Consider the following 16,520-nt stretch of genomic DNA (forward strand, 5'->3'; position numbering starts at 1 on the left):
TGCTAAAATAAGTAAACCATATTTTTCCGAATGTCAGAGAAATGTCAAAAACCGGCTTTTCTGGGAATGTGAAAGGGAATGAGCTTCCAAACGTAAACAACAAAACGCAACATTAGATTCCTTTGTTTTTGGAAATCTCAAATCTTCAATAAATAACGATGGGCGGTATTTTGTTGCTAAGAAACAAAGTAAAGTTGCGCAAGTAACTGTGAAAGAGAAGCAGAATGGAGCAGTGGCAAAAGCAGTGAGATGGCGAAATTAATGCAAAGTTTGGATATTGGTGCGACTATTGGCATCCACTTCGTAATTTGTTTTTAGCTTAGTGGTTTCTGTTCTGTATATAAACGATTGCCTGAAGAATGTAATCTTCAGGTACGCCAGAGGATTTGGCGCTCTGGCGTAAAATCCACATGAATTAAATGACAGCAACTAATTTTCTCACTGCATCTTTGATTCATTTTGTCCAGCTGTAGACTGTTAGACTCTGTCCAATCAGAGTCAGGTATTGTGTAGTTGGTGCTTTTAATCAGTTTTCAGTTAATTAAATCCAAGTCTATGGAACACAAAATGTCACTAAAATCACTCAGAAAACCGCAAAAGTGCATCGAGTTGTATCGTTTGCCAAATATTGTGATACATATCATATCGTGATCAGAATATCATATCGTGATATACGATATATATATATATATATATATATATATATATATATATATATATATATACTGTATATGAAACAAAATATGTACCAGAAAGATAAAATGAGAAAGCAGAAAAAATGGCTAAAAACAGATGATGTGCTTGACAGATAAAACAAAACCGCAAGCCGACTTCCTAAAATAGAGCCCATGATCTAAATATAAGACTCGGGGCGATATGCGCGCCAGACAACTGCAGCAGTGTCCGTTCTCAAACAGCTCGGGCCGAGACAACCAAACATCAAATGTAAACAATCTTCCCAGATATTTATTTCCAGCCACATCCATATTTCCAGAGCCTGTGCAATCCTTCCAGACAGGCTGGTATTTGTTGTGCTGTTGAGGGGGGGGGTGATATATATATAGATATATATATAAGTATATATAGAGGAGTCAGACAGCGAGGGATTCCAGCGGCCAGCCGCGTGGAGATGTAAGGAGATGTGAGGAGAGAGGGCCACTGTGTGTCCCTGACGCTGACCCGCCCTGCTAATGACAGGGTGCTGTCCGAGCGCTGCTAACCAGAAATTACTGCCCTCACCGCCCAGCAGCTGCGCACACTGCTGTCTCAGAAGGGAAACGGTGCAGAGAAAGGTCCAGGAGTTCCTCGGGATGGAGGCCTAACGCTGTTTTTGTAACGGGAGATCCGATCTGGAGTGATTTGCTAAATGACACGCAATGCTCCAACTTATGCCCCCCACATTTCATCCATTTCATCAACTTTATTGGGATTTAATGTGATGGAAAAACGCAAATCATATTTGTGAAACAGAAGGAAAATAAAGCATGTTTTCAATTGTTGTTTTTTTTTTTCATCAAAAGCTGAAAAGTGTGGAGTGCATTTCTTTCAAGTCCTCCTCATCCATTCTACACACAACTGCTTTAGTTGCAAATACACCAGCAAGTATTTTTAGAAATCTCAGTTTTGCAAATGTCAAGTCTCTACGCTCATTTTCAAATAATTTAGGTCTGGACTTTGACTAGGCCCTTCTAACACATAGGTGTTTTCTTCCAAGTTCTCCTGTATTAAGCTCCATTTATTTTTCTCTATAGACTCTGAGCAGAAGAAAAGCATCAGCACAGCATGATAATGTGCAGATGGTTATTAGCTTGGCTTGTAGATCAGAAATCTGCGGCGATCAGACTGTAGTTTTCAGGCTGATCACCGGTCTTTAAAATGTCTGAACATTTTTGGCCAGTATCAATTATTTTGTCTTAAAAGTTAATAAGTATAGCAGCAGTGGGGTGACTATTGTCATGAAGACGTGACCTGGAGGGCAGGTCTGTCTCACGGCACAGCAAAAGGGAAGAGGAGTTGATTTTCCGAACTTTACAGAGGTGGATAGATTGGTTTTTCATAGAAGTATCGGCCAATAGCTGATCGTCAAAAAATTAAGGGAATCTGGGTCGATTTATCAGTGCACCGCTACCGAAGAGCTTAAGTTCTGTCTCATCTGACCAAACCAAATAATTATCATTATCACACATGGCTCGTGGCAAACCGTAATCAAATTTTCTTTTGACTTTCTTTCAACAATGTTTTTTTTTTCTCGCTACTCTTTCATGAAAGCCAGATTTGCAGAGGGCAGAATTTGTGATCGTCTTGTCAACAGATTATTGAGCCTAAACTGCAGCTGCTCCAGCGTTGCCATTTGCCTTTTGGCTGCTTCTCTATTTAATGCTCTCCTTAACCAGTCTGTCATTTTAATTAAACAACCTCACCTTAACAAGACAACAGCTGTCTCGTAGTTCTTTTATTTTTAGATGATGGATTGAACTGTTCTGTGAGACATTCAAAGGTTTCTTGTTTTTAACCTAACTTTGCTTTCAACTTCTCCACAGCATCCACCCTGACATGTCTGCTCTATGTTAAGCTGTTTGTTCTCCAACGTTCTCTAAAAGAACCTCTGAAACCTTCAACTAAACTTATACTAAATTACACCCAGATCGATTCCAGTCACTAAACACATTGGTTTTAAACCAACTGATTGCTGAATTTTAATGAATGAGTGTCAGAGTAATGCCACATTTGTTTTTAGATTTTTAGATTTTGTTTTAGATTTTAATGACTAAAACACTTTGAAAATCATTGTTTTAATTCCAATTCACAAGTATGCTACTTTGCATTGGTTTGTGACAAAATCCCAATGAAACACACTAAAGTTTACGGCTGTAATGTAACAAAATGTGACAATTGTAAAAGTTGGGGATGAGTGAAAACATCTGGATATTTCTTGTATTTCTGTAAAAGCTGCATTAGGTACTATAACTAGAGGTATGCCGGTAAATTACTTTTTACATACATTAGCATCACTGCACATGTTAGTTATGCATATTGCTGCACACGAGTAAAGATTTGTTTTTACATTCTAATCCTCTCAGCTCTAGATGTTAGATCTCAACTCAGTCTGTAGCACATCATCACCAAACCTGCTGAGACTCTTCTAAAACACCAGCTCCACCGGTTCCAGTTGCTCTTCTACAGATGTAAATGGTATGTTTTCAGGAGATGCACGAGCTTTGAAACTGTCTTGGTTTCTTGGTTTTCAGTAAAATTACAGTTTTGCACAGGTATTCAGAAGCACAGATGATACTGTTACTTTCTGTCTTCCAGAAAACAACATGTAATCAGAAGAAACGACGTAAGAAGACAGACAGGGAAGGAGGCACCGACCTGTCTGTTCCTCTCATCCAGGATCCGACTGATCTGAATCTTCTTCCTCCCCATGGCCGACACAAACTCCACTAACAGCCGAAGAGGAATACCAGCGGGCTCAAGGTGGTTAAAAATTCAAAAGGCAATCCTTAACACATAGTCCCGACGTCAGCTGCTGTTACGCCGGCATCAGCTCGCCATCGGCCTGCTGAAAGAGAGACACACGCAGAGTCAAACAAGTCCTGCTTTCACTCCATCACAACCCATCTTCAGCTTAGATGCTTTTTTTTTTTTTTTTTTTTTACCAGACATGAGGGGAGTTTGGAAGATCATCAACTGCATCTACCTTTGTGATTAATGTCATTTATGGGATCATTATTGTGATTTCCTCGACTTTGAGTCAGCACTAAGTATTAGCAAGACAACTTCAGACATTTTTACCCCCCCAACTCCATCCTCATGCGTCACTTTACCGTCAAACTAAAGCAATGGAAATGTTACCAGCTTCTTGTCAACAGACAAAGAGTCTTTTCCGGGTTTCTGTAAGTTTCAGCAACTTTTTAAGAATATTAAGAATAAAATTTGGTACTTGTATCATGACAGAAATGGACAAAAGAAAATCACAAATAAACAAATAGTATGAGTTAGCGACAGAAGTGAGCCGTATAGGACAGACATTGTCCAGCCAGTTGGCAATGAACTGGCACTTGCCAACTATGAACGTAATAAAGCTAGCTAGCTTTACTCTTGTTAGCTATCCAGCTAGCAAAGGTAAAACTAATTAGCTATGTCCTTTTAGCTCGGACATAAAAAAGCACTTAGCATCATGGGTAAGTGCTAGTTAGCTAATGAGGATTAAGCTAGCTAGCTTTTTTTACGTCTATCAAGAGTAAATGCTAGCTAGCTAACTAGCAAGCGTATATAAGCAGCTATTTACTAGCTTTTATTCTATTTTGATTCTTCTCATCATTTGTACCATCTTCAGTTCAATCCTGAATTTTCTTCTACTAATTCAGCTCAATGACAATAAAGGCTTCCATTTCATTTCATTTCATTTCAGTAGCCACCACCACTTTGAGTCACAGAACACAATGAGGATGTCCGTGTGTTACTCAAAGTTTTTTGTGTAACAATAAAGTCCCACAAGAAAAAAGAAAACTGCATAAAAATACATATGATTAAATAATCCTGCTACAAAAAAAGTAAGACCTCTGATTAACATTTAAGACCAACATTATTTTTCAATTAATTTAGGACATTTCAAGCCCTTAATTTTTAGATGCATGAATTTAAGACTTTTTAAGAGTGCGTGCGTACCCTGCTTCAACAGCAGGAAACAGAGCATACTATATTCAAAACTTCTCTGTCTCTTTTTGTTTGCCCATGAATCTGTAATCGCTGGATGTTCCATTAGACACAACAAACAGCTAAACAAAAAAATAACCAAACATTTGCTTGTCTACTCTGTGTCAAACCTCAGCCAGCGGACTCCAAACGCTCCTACGTTTGCAGGAACCACCCAGGATCCACCAGCACGCTCTCTGCTGATTTCTCTTCCCTCCCTGCACCGGTGCCCACCTGCTCTGCTGCGTCCCTCCTCTCCTCAGCTTCAGCGTTTCTGCGCTCTGCTGTGCCCCTGCAGAGCTCCTTAGCACTTTCCCTAATCTCATCTGATCTGGGAGGAGGCAGAGAGCGAGACGAAGCCAGGCTTAACCGAACCCTCCCTGGACGTCTGCAGACCTTCGAGGCCCCCCGCCCCCCATGCCCCTCCAGAGATTGGACTAATGTGATGGGCCTTCATCAAATCAACATGTTTGACCACTTTTTGCTGATTTACAGGGAGTTTGTGTTCCATGAAAGACAATATAGTAGAGTGACAGTCACTTAATGCCACAAAATGAAAAATAAACAGAAATGAAGAGAATATTTATAATGCATCTCCCATTTTCTCTTCTATTTCCCCTTACAGACAAAGGCTCCTTACATATTAGGGATTTAGATTCATCCTTTTTACAATCTGGATGATTGGATGGAAAAACCTAAATATTTTGAGGGAGAAGATAAAAAAAAAAAATCTGTTTTATCTTCAAACTCTGCTACGTTTCTTCCTCAACGTGCTCGGTGGGATGATATCTTAGAGTCGCTGTTGTGGTGAAAAAGAACACTTTGTATCACTTTGATCGAGTATGATAATCTGTGAAACACAAAAGGCCCTTTCAAGGGCCGCGGTAACTGAGTTACTGTATTGATATTGTAGCAGGACTCTGCTAAACATTAGACATTCGAGTTCGTCTTTGGTAGGTAAATGGATTGTGCGACGCAGCGCCTTGCAAAAGTATCTGTATCCCTTGAATCTTGTCGCCACCAGGAGACGCAAGATCCACTTTTTTTCACTAACAATACCGATATCTGAGGTTAAGTATCGACCGATACCGATCTGATACAGAAAATCAGTGCTGAATTGACTTAAAATGTTTCTCATTTTAAAACACAGACATACATTTACTGAATTACAAATTTATTTGGTAACTCAGCACACTTACTTACACCAGTAGCTTCACAAATTTGGTAAAACAGGTTAAAACAACTTTAATTTGTTCAGTCAGTGCAATTAGGAGCATAACAGCTAATGTAGAATAAATAAAGAGACTGACATTGACAAAAATGTAGAAAATAAACTACAACAAACATTATTTGAAATGGCTCTGAAAGTGTAGTTAGGAATTCTAAATATAATGTCAAATAAATAATAAAGTCACTCAGAGCAAAAAGCATAGAGTTAGACTGAATAGATTTGCCTTTATGGATTGGGCAGACTCTCACTGATACAGAATTCTTTTCAATATCAGGACTGACAGATATTAACGTTGGATCGGTGCGCCACAAACTTTTTGCATGGAGTTTGCGTGATTCTCTGCAGGTACTCAAGCTTCCTGTCACAGCACAAGAATAATAAGTTAATTGCTATACACAGTGGACAGGTTTTAAATGATGTTCCACTGAATATGTTCAAGGTAAATCAGTTCTTGTCTAAGGAGTTCATGCTGTGCGTTTTGTGGGCTGGCACCAACTCATGTAGTCCAAAGACATGCAGGGCTGCAACGGTTTATCAACAACAATAAATACCAACAAATGTTAAAAGTGATGCATTGTGTAAAACCACGCTGTTCTTATGACAATGCACTACAGGAAGCCGTACGGACAAAAGTGTCTCCATTTTTTAAGACACCATCATGTTTTAATGAGTCACCCATTTTGTGACTTGTCTGTCTAACTAATGTATGTCTCTATTATTATTAAGTCCATAAAAAGACATATTTAGTTAGAAAAAAATAACTGGAATTGTAAGTTGTTTCTGGAACTGTAAATAAAGCATTTTAAACACGAACAGAACCCAACGACTATGAATTGGCTTCAGCCTGAGAACCAACACCGAGGTGTGTCCCACAACTCTTTTTACATTCACCTCCCAGACAGCGTGTCCTGATCAATGTGGATGCAATTTGTTACTATGGCAGAAACTCTATCCGGCTGATGCCAAAATCGATCCAGAACACTGGAAGACAACCAACACTCACATAAACATCTGCTCAACTTGAACTCTACTAAGATCTATGATGATACTAAACCCATTAGAAAAGTTGCATCTTTTACAATGAAGAACATAGGCACTATTTTATACTGGTAATTTTGACAATATTGTCTTTATGTACTTACCGTAACCCCATTGCTTCTGGTCAAATTAATTTGCAGATCTTATAATTAAACATGTAAAAAGTTTGTAGAGATAACCTTATACATCCAACACCATCTTCTGAATCTTACTTACGTTTAAATTTAAAACTGCTGTAGAAAACTTTTATATAAAAATATGTTTTTTAGACATTTGATAAAACTGTAATTATGTCGTGACAGTATAACATGAGACAATCAGTGAAAAACAAAAAGAGCTTCTTTGTATTCTCCCAATGCTCTTCTACACAGATGGTAAATGAAACACACTGCTCCGTCAGAAACAGCCAATCAGAGCCAGGAGGAGAGTCTTACCGCTGTCAATTACTTTCATGTATGCGCTGCTCTCACACTCATCTATGCAACAACTAGTTTCCCACAATGCAGGCTGCCATTAATTAGCATCGCCACTGATGACGGCGTATAAACGGTTTTCCTGGAACGGTGAACTGCTTCTCTGCCTTTAGCACAATTAGCAGGTTTGTCATGGACTGAAACACTCTTCGCTGACTGCAGAAGCTTCAAAACACAATTCAATATCGGTGAGACGTTTACTCTGTTTGTAACGACAAATACTGGGGATTCTTTATTTCCCCACAAACGTTGCTATAACCTCCATCTCATCTTGTTTTTATGAATTCAGTTCCATACACTGCCTCGTCTTAAGAGCGGAGCGTATCATGACATCCATAATCAATGGCATTTAAAAATGTCAACATGCAATGTGTATCACTGTTGCTAATTTAGTTGTTACACCATTTGTCATGAGGTCAGGTTAGGTGACAAGTACCGATTACAAAGTGCAGTCACATACAACCTGTTGGATGCGTTTTCTAACCTTCAGTATGTTCTTCTTTCCTCAGTAAGTTTCCAGCAGAAGAAACAAAGACGTACGAGAAACAAATCAAACGATGACTGCCTCACAGTTTCGCCGTGCCGTAATCGAAAGGAAGGAACAGTTGATTTAATAATGACAAATCTATGAGATGTGGAGAGAACCCAATGTAAACTCCTCCAAACAGCCAGCTTCCTGTTAACACTGTCTTCTACATCACTTCCTGTGCTGTGAACTGTATGACTCTCAGAGGGGGAGTGCTGATATCATCTGTCCGACCGCAGCCCCCCCCCCACACACACACACCACGCAGATAACATTTTCTGGCTCAGCTGTGCATCATTGTGAAACTGAGCGTGGAGGCAGCACATCAAACAAGCCAGAAGCAACAGATGACATCCTGAACATTCACAGCGTCATCAATAATTAACAACAATAATTCATTAACATAGTTATGCCAAACCCTCCGCTGGCTTTAGCTTCATACTAGTGCAATTTTTCCCATTTTAGGCCACAGTACGGTAAGACCGCAGTAAACATTCAGTTCGTCAGTTTTTACATCAGGCAATATCTCGTTTATCATTGCTGCGGTCACACAGCACAGACTGCACCTGCATGTGTGAAATATGCTGCATTTTTTTACACTAAGTTACCAGATGATTTTATCTGAAAACCTTCCCTGAGAAATAAGGATGAAAACAGAGATGCTGGTGGGCTGATAGTGCTTCCTGTTAGCTCGTCAAGGTTCGAATACATTGTAGAAGTCTTCATAATCCTACATTCATAAGGCATGAAACCAACTTGCGACTGGTACATCAATGTATTTCACCTGATTGTTGCTTTTTAACTCTTCCTCCTTTAGCTCGTCGTTCAAGAGGAGAGCAGCAAATGTCACGGTTGGACAGCGGGGATGTGGGGTGGTTGCATGAAGGGTTGGTGCAACCCCTCCGGACCGGGCACAAAATAAAGAGCTTGTGTGGTCTAGTGGACCACATCTCTAGAGACCACAGATTGAACAACTTCGTTGAATGAGAAAGGAAGTTCTGCCTGGTTCACATGGCAAGATAATAATGCCAATTTTATACAATCTTGAAGATGCTATGATTATCATGACGGCTCTAAAGATAATCTTATGAGATGTTCCTGCTGTTTGTGGGGTGTGAAAAGTGATCTGGTGCACCTGGAAGGACATCGAGAGATATCAGACATGTTGGATTGTCTTGGCCCGATATTTCAGCATGTTGCTCGACGCCTGAGACATTTTTTTGTATTTTCTATTTGTTGCCATCATCATCTTTTCCAGTTTGATCCCCACTCCGTCCACCTCTGTTGTTGTATCCTCAGGAAAGACACTTCACCTGCCTTGCCTCCTGGTGGTGGTCAGAGGGCCCAGTGGCGCTGATTAATGGCAGCCTCGCTTCTCCATGGCTACAATTCAGTAGGTTGCCACCATCAGTGTGTGAATGGGTGAATCAATGAATGTAGTGTGAAGTGCTTTGGTGTCCTCTGGATTTCATAAAATAAATATAAAGTACAGGCCACAAAGGGCGTGCTGTGGTGGCGCAGGGGGTTAGCACGCCCCACGTTTGGAGGCCTTAGTCCTCGACGCGGACGTCGCGGGTTCGACTCCCGGTCCCGACGACCTTTGCCGCATGTCTTCCCCCCTCTCCTCACCTTCCTTCCTGTCTGCCTACTGTAGAAAAAATACGAGCCACTAGCGCCGCAAAAACTCTTCGGAGAAAAAATAAAATAATAATAATTTTTTTAAAAAGTACAGGCCATTTACTATTTTCTCTAATAATCATTCTTCCATTCTGCCAAGTCGGCCATATTTGGCTCATGTTCGATTTTCAGAGGTTTTGACAGATTTCCCCCCTGACATCTGAATGTTGGTGAGCTAAACCTGTCTGTGTCTGATGTATTATCTTTGCTAAGTGGCTGTACGCCACACACTAAAGGACCAGACCTGTTACATCTATGATTTTTTTGTTGTCGTGTGGGATTCCAAGCAAGATGGGGTTCCAATGTTAGCACTGGCATTACATTCTGTGAACCAGACACTCAAGGACACCATGTGCGTTCATTTAGCATTCAGTTGGTGTCAAAGAGGCCCTACATAGCAAGACGCGTGTGACACTGGACTGTTGATCCCAATAAACCCCAATCAAAAGGGTATCACTTGAAGCGTAAAAATTGCATTTTTTGAAAAGGCAGTTGACGCATCATGAGCGCTAATTACTACCCTCCATCCCCTTTCAAGTTTTTCTTCACATAAAGAATAAACAATGTTAGAGCCATTGAAGGTTAATCAAGTTGGGTCTTGACAGCACCAGGTTGTTTTCAGAACAAAGTGCCAGAGAGTAACTGGCAAGCCCTTTCATCCCCTCTCCTCATTAAAGACCTTGAGTTCGTCTCTAATTGGGATGACCCAAACATGATCTGTGCACCGGGTCTCTCCAACAGTGAATCAATGAAGCTTGAAACGAGTGCTATCCAGCACACACCACTAGTTAACACAAACACCACCCCCCAACCTCAAATCCTCTGCTAGCAGCAGAATAAAGACATCTCTGTCTCCAATATGTCAGGGACAGTACAGCGTTTTGTTTCTGTAAATTGTGGAGGTGATCCCGACTGTCAGAGTGGAAAAAGCCTTGGTAAGATACAAAAAAAAATCACCCTTTACTTTTTACTGCTGAACTAGTACATACTGACTGAGATTGCATTCTTTATTTGCAGCTTCACCTTTCCTGCAGCTTTTGCTCATCGTCTTGCTCTCTCTTCTCCTTCCCTTTAGGCTCAGGCTCGAACTTCCTTCTTGCAGCGGCTTATTTGCATTGTATCCACGAGAGAAGCAGGCAAAGAGAAGCTTTCAGCTCAGGGCATAAAGACGTGGGTTGATAAAAGTCCCCCCACACACACACACACACTCACCGAGCCTGGACGAGCTTTGAAGTTCCCATAAATGGAGTTTCTTGTGGAAGTTCCTGGAGGAACTTCTAGATAGTAAACAGGCAAGTCTATGTGGTGGACCAGATCCCTGAGGGAGGAGGAGGGAGAGCGGGCTTGTTTACTGGTTGGAGTGTTTAACACGTCCCTGTTTATGTTGCGACTCTCTCCACATGCCCACTTGTTAATCGGAGTTTCCTTTGATGTAAGGAAGGAAAATGACTATTTATGCTAAATATGATGGCGTTAGACCTACTTAGAGGAGGCAACAATGAAATTAGCATTTGTTTATGCAAATGATTCTCAATATGAGCCAGGCTAAGAGGGAACACAGCAGCACACATGTCACCAGTTTGAAGCGGCGAATGTGGTTCCATATAAATCCACCCAATGACAGAGCAGAACGTCTTGTAAAACTGATCTGAAAACGTTTGGCTGCACTGTATTCTGAGAGCTAGAAAGGCTAATCTTATATCCAATAGAAGACTCTCTTGGTGTCTTCATTTAATATAAGTACTGATTAGTTGGTCCTACAAGCTAAAGCTAATGGCTAGTACAAGACAAGCCAAAGTGGACTTCTAAGATCTCAAACAGATCCAATCTCTCTAATGAATTCTTAAATTGCATCCCTCATTGTGACATTATGTTGGAGTGGCTCTCAGATTTGTTCTGATTTTTGAAGGCTTTTCTTCATAATTTTTTGGGTTGAGTTGTTGCATGTTTGGACAATTATTCTCTCTGGTTTTGGATGCATTGCAGCTGGAAGGATTTTTTCGCATTTACTTTTTACTGTACAGTTGTTTCAATGCGTAACCGCAGTGTACACATTGACAAGGTTTTTTTTTTTTTAACAGCTGGGAGCAGCTAACTAGCAGCTCAAAAGTTCAAATAATACCTGAACTACGACCCTTGGTCTAACCCTAACCCAAGGATCATATCCCCGACTCCCAATGTCTATCTGGCCGACTTTCTAACCATACGGAAAATCAAAAGAGGAGAGGCAAAAGCAAGTGAGGTGGATTAGCAGTACTTATCAGGAAGTGATGGTGTCAGCTGTTGCTGTGGAATGTCGTCTGTGCTGTCTGGAAATTAAGCTGTCATGAGGCAGTCATACAGCAAACACATGTCAGATTCATTGTCAAACTGACTATTACTGTAGATCCTTGCTGCCCACAGCATCACCGTCCACAACGACTCTTTGAAGACACTTGGATGATGCAAGTTACAACATTTGATTTCCTGTTTGGATTACATAAAGTATTTTTGGATTGAACAGAATTGAATCTCAAAAATGTCATTGCAGTTTATGGAAACCATCTTGTTACACAGGGTGGATGTGTAAATGAGAGTTGGAGGGCCATCCATCGATCACTGATGATGGGAGACCATCATCAATGGTCATCCTCCTTGAAACCTGTACTGAGAATCAGGGTAAGTCTGTGATACAAACTGATAACTGTAAAAAAGCAAACATACAGGCGGTATTCCATTCATCTTAATACTGCCTCACTTATTTAGCAGCTACGTAGAAGAAACACTGTACATGTTCCGCTTCTCAGTAGATGTTTCACACAGGAAGATAATTGGTGGTTCGGCGCCTCCTACCACTGTTTCCTGTGTAAGTAATGTTGGTTGACTGTAAATAACTACCCAATGCAACCATCACAATGGATTACAGTAGTGTATGTATGCGTATTTGACCTGCTATTTTGTTTTGAATCATATTCCTTCATTGTTTGTATGTCAGTAATGTATTTGACCGGTCACACTGACTGCCATGGCACCTGATGCCCATATCTTAGATTGGGTCCATGGAGAGCAGGTCTTTTTCGTTTCTGTCAATACATATTAAAGTTCTTCCTAAATAAATAATCATGTTTTTCCCATGTGGAAATTGACAAAGCTTTGAAATATTCTATGATTTGTTGTAGCTAAATTGTATTGATTGCATTAAATCTGATAGTGTGAAGGATGTGTTTCCATACATGTGTTCACAATGACGTGATTACATGGTTGAGATTACAGGCCATTGGTCATGATGTACTTATGGCCAGAATGAGCATTTGTGGAGACTTTTAGACTGAACCTAATAGATAATGGTAGCAAGATCAACCATGGGTTAGCATTGGGAGAGTCGCATGAGCATCAAGGGTCCATTTGATTGGTTAATCTGTCTCAGCAGAATGGTTTAATCCAGAAGGGAGAGAGAACTGTCACAGTCAGTCATCAGTAAGGTTCCTAATGTGAAACATTAAAATTTCTGTTTGCCAACATCGCATCAGTGCTGCTCAAAGTTTCTGGAGACTCCGTTTTCTTACACCACCAAGGATGACATGTATCTGAGTCTTGATTTAAAATAAATTCTACGGCTGAGGCAAAGACAGAAAACTCCAGGTTCTTTTTTCAATATGTAATAAAAGATCCCTCTTTGTGAAAAAGTAAATTATTCCTCGTTCAGAGTAATTGTTATAGATTGGTTTATGAACATTTACTAAGTATAACATGGCCTAATATTGCTACTCCTTTAGACTCTTAAACACCAATTTTTCAGATCCTAATGTTAGCTTTAATTCATAAGGATACAAAAAAAATATTTACACATCTTCCTGTTTAAATTTGGAGAAAAACTGAAAGACGGAAATGCGTCTGTGAATTTCAGCCAGTTGCTCCACCGTGTTCCTGTGCACCACAGTGTTACTCACAATCTTCCAACCCAGTAAAGCCTCCAAGACAGCAGTCTGCTCATTTAATTACTGGCCCACTGTGATGTCATTTCATTATTGTGTTGCTTTTATGGCAGCAGCAGTGTGCTAAGATTTTCCTGTCTCAACACAGAGACACTGATGTCATGCCTGTAACAGAGATTAAAACTCAAGCTGCCGTTTTAAATGCGGCGAGGCTTTCGTTATTCTTATTTATCCAAAACAAACCAAGAAATTCAGCTTCCACTTGTTGAACTGGAGTTTGGCCCATTGAGTAAACTATTTCAGACATTTCAGATGAACACACATAAAGAAAGGATAAAACCAGTTAGTTTAAATTATTACATGGCTTTTAGTCCAATTGTTCTAGTAAAGAAACAATGATATTTCTAGGTATACAGAAGAGTGACCTTATTTTTTCTAGACGAGGCCTTTGGTTTAAGGAAGCTATTTATATTTAATTGCTATGTTTTGCTTCCAAACAGACATGATTTTACTAAAATCATATGGAAAGAATTCAAACTAGGGTTTGTTTGTCTCCTATTGCATCTTGCAAAAGTATTCACACCCCAAAATCTTTTTCTGCACCACCTGCTCCTTTATGCCTAATGACAAAATGTAAATACATTTTTTTATGGTTTTCTTTCACATCAATGGCTTTCCTCTTGCTATTCTTCTATAAGGTCTGGGTAGTTGTCATGTCAATGAACTTTGAGGTCTTTTTGCTGAACTTTAAATGCACTTCTGAAGGCGATTGGTGGCATTGGATTTTATTCAGTAGCCGTAAGAATGAAAGGGGGTTGAACATGTAGGGTGTCCCACACTTTTTACATTTTCACTTGCAAAACGTTTTGAAATCCATGTCCCAATTGTGTGGTACTTTGTGTTGGTCTATACAGGAAGCACCGATTGCAGTTTTCTGACCGATCATCGATCTGTAAAAATTCCGACCTGCTGAATCCGATGTTAGCCGATACTAATATTTTTGTCTGAAAAGTCACTAAATACAGCAGCAAAGTCAATAAGTTGGCAACAGTGGGGTGACTATTGTTAACATTAGTTAGTTAATTCATTATTCAGTCCTCTCTCACAAACAAAAAGTGACTGATTTTCAGACCTTTGCAAATAGATAAGTTGGTTCTAAAAGGCCGGTTTCACGTTTAAGTATCAGCCAATCACTAATCACCCAAAATTAAGAAAATCGGGGCCGATTTATCTGTGAACTCCAGTCTATAGGATAACAATCCATTGAAATACATTGAAGCTTGTGGCTGTAATGTGACAAAGAAATAGGAATAATCTTCCATGCTACTGCATGCTGCCCAAAGTTTCAGTCCGACTGTCCAGTAAGTATTACAACGAAGAAATAAAGACTGAAGGCTTCTAGTCACCCAGCACAGAGAAGGTTCTAAAGTCTTCATGTACATTTCTATTGTAAGATTTGCACCACTCAGTGAAGACGCTCAAAGAGACGTACAACGGTAAAGTATCTCTGGCCCTAACCCAAGCCTTTGATCTGCTAAATGATGTTAAAATGAATTTTTTTAAACATTTTTTTTATATTTGTTCTTGATCTCATTGATATTCGGTGCTTTCAGCAAAGTAAAAAGTTCCTTTTAATGCTGTAAAGTGAATATTAAGCAGTTCTGAAGCGTCATCATAAGGGACCTTCAAGCTATTCGCCTCTGTCTCAACCACTCCACCCCTGTACACCCTCACATCTTTTACAGCTTTGCTTTGCTTTCTCCTAGATTACTGAGTCACAAAGTAAAAGGATTCTTAAAGTTCACGCACAGGACAGAAAGAGTTTAGAGGTTTTAATATCAGAACAGTGAGTTTTGAGGTTGATTACCCTACCTGAGTGTTGCTGCAAAGCAAGACAACAGACGCAGGAGTTCGGAGCAGCCATGCAGTAGTGTAGAACTTGTGTTCGCACAATGTGGCAAAGCAGGACTCAGAGGAAAACTCCTAAAAGTCAAAATCACTCCAAATGGATTGAGAAGCGGGTGCTGCTGCAACAAACCAGTCGTCAGCAGAGTACCAAAGAAGGGTTTCTAGAAGCAGAACCTGAAGTAATGAAGGTTTGAATCATGAAGACCAGCGCAAAATCCCAAAGCGGCCAGTGACCACACTCTGGTCTGGACCTAAGCCTTTTAAATCAACCGAAAGTTTACTGAGCCAAGTCAGCTAGTCCTAGACCGGGCACTGCTGTTTCAACTGGCAGAGCAAACGACGACCTATTTACGGCAATCAACAAAGGCGGGTTTATGCGACTGCCTCAAAGTGGACGGCAAGGCTAATATTTGGACATTGTCTTGTTTGATTTCTGTATTTGTTTAGTGTCATTTCTAAGCCGCTCTGTTGCATTTTTAGCATCACGGGTCTGGGTGTGAGGCCCAGCGGTCAGACGCAGTCAGCAGTCTGCCAAGTGTGGAAGGAGCATCTCAACTGGAACAGGAAGAGTCTTCATTTCCAACAGACCAGAACATTTCCATTAAACACAAGGAAGAGGAAGGAAGTTCACAGCAGGGCACGATGCAAAGAACAAGAGATTAGTCCCAGCTCTAAAGTATAATGCAATGTAATTGATATTCTTGACATAGTACCCTTGTCCGCTGGATGTTGCAAGTGTGATGTCAGCATTGTTTTTCTGTGATGTTTGAAGTTTTCATGCTCCTTCCTGCATTCTCTGGTGGGCTTCTGTAATCACTGAAATCCGTTTTAAGGCACAGCTGACTTTTAGTGTAGCTGTAAATGCAACATGCAAATCCAAAACACAGCAACTCCAGTAGATGGAGAGTAAAGCATCCACAGTCTTGGGACGTACACACCGTTTGTGCGTTTAAAGTGTGATCTGGAGAAGAAGGCTGTTGCTAAGCCTGTCAATTTTTCCCCATCGCTGATGTTTTCATTAGCCACCGATTTACTCACAGGACCATGTCGTGTCG

At 40.3% G+C, this 16,520-nt stretch overlaps 1 protein-coding gene across 3 annotated transcripts in view; it reads right to left on the minus strand.

The window, feature by feature from the left end:
- The window catches only part of LOC102217519 (myocyte-specific enhancer factor 2A-like), a 49,761-nt gene that overhangs the window by 23,314 nt on the left and 9,927 nt on the right, over nucleotides 1–16,520 (minus strand). Inside the window, exons 1-2 of one of the 3 annotated variants that reach the window (XM_023331812.1) lie at nucleotides 10,667–10,748; nucleotides 3,373–3,562 (exon numbers count right to left, since the gene is read on the minus strand). In XM_023331812.1, the coding sequence (XP_023187580.1) occupies nucleotides 3,373–3,426 (54 nt within the window). In that variant the 5' untranslated portion in view covers nucleotides 3,427–3,562; nucleotides 10,667–10,748. Of the gene's footprint in view, nucleotides 1–3,372; nucleotides 3,563–7,924; nucleotides 8,066–10,666; nucleotides 10,749–16,520 lie in introns of those variants that run through there. The other 2 variants (XM_014470058.2, XM_023331811.1) reach the window with 2 other exon arrangements.

The sequence above is a fragment of the Xiphophorus maculatus genome, chromosome 4, assembly GCF_002775205.1.
Source record: "Xiphophorus maculatus strain JP 163 A chromosome 4, X_maculatus-5.0-male, whole genome shotgun sequence".
Classification (NCBI taxonomy): Eukaryota; Metazoa; Chordata; class Actinopteri; order Cyprinodontiformes; family Poeciliidae; genus Xiphophorus; species Xiphophorus maculatus.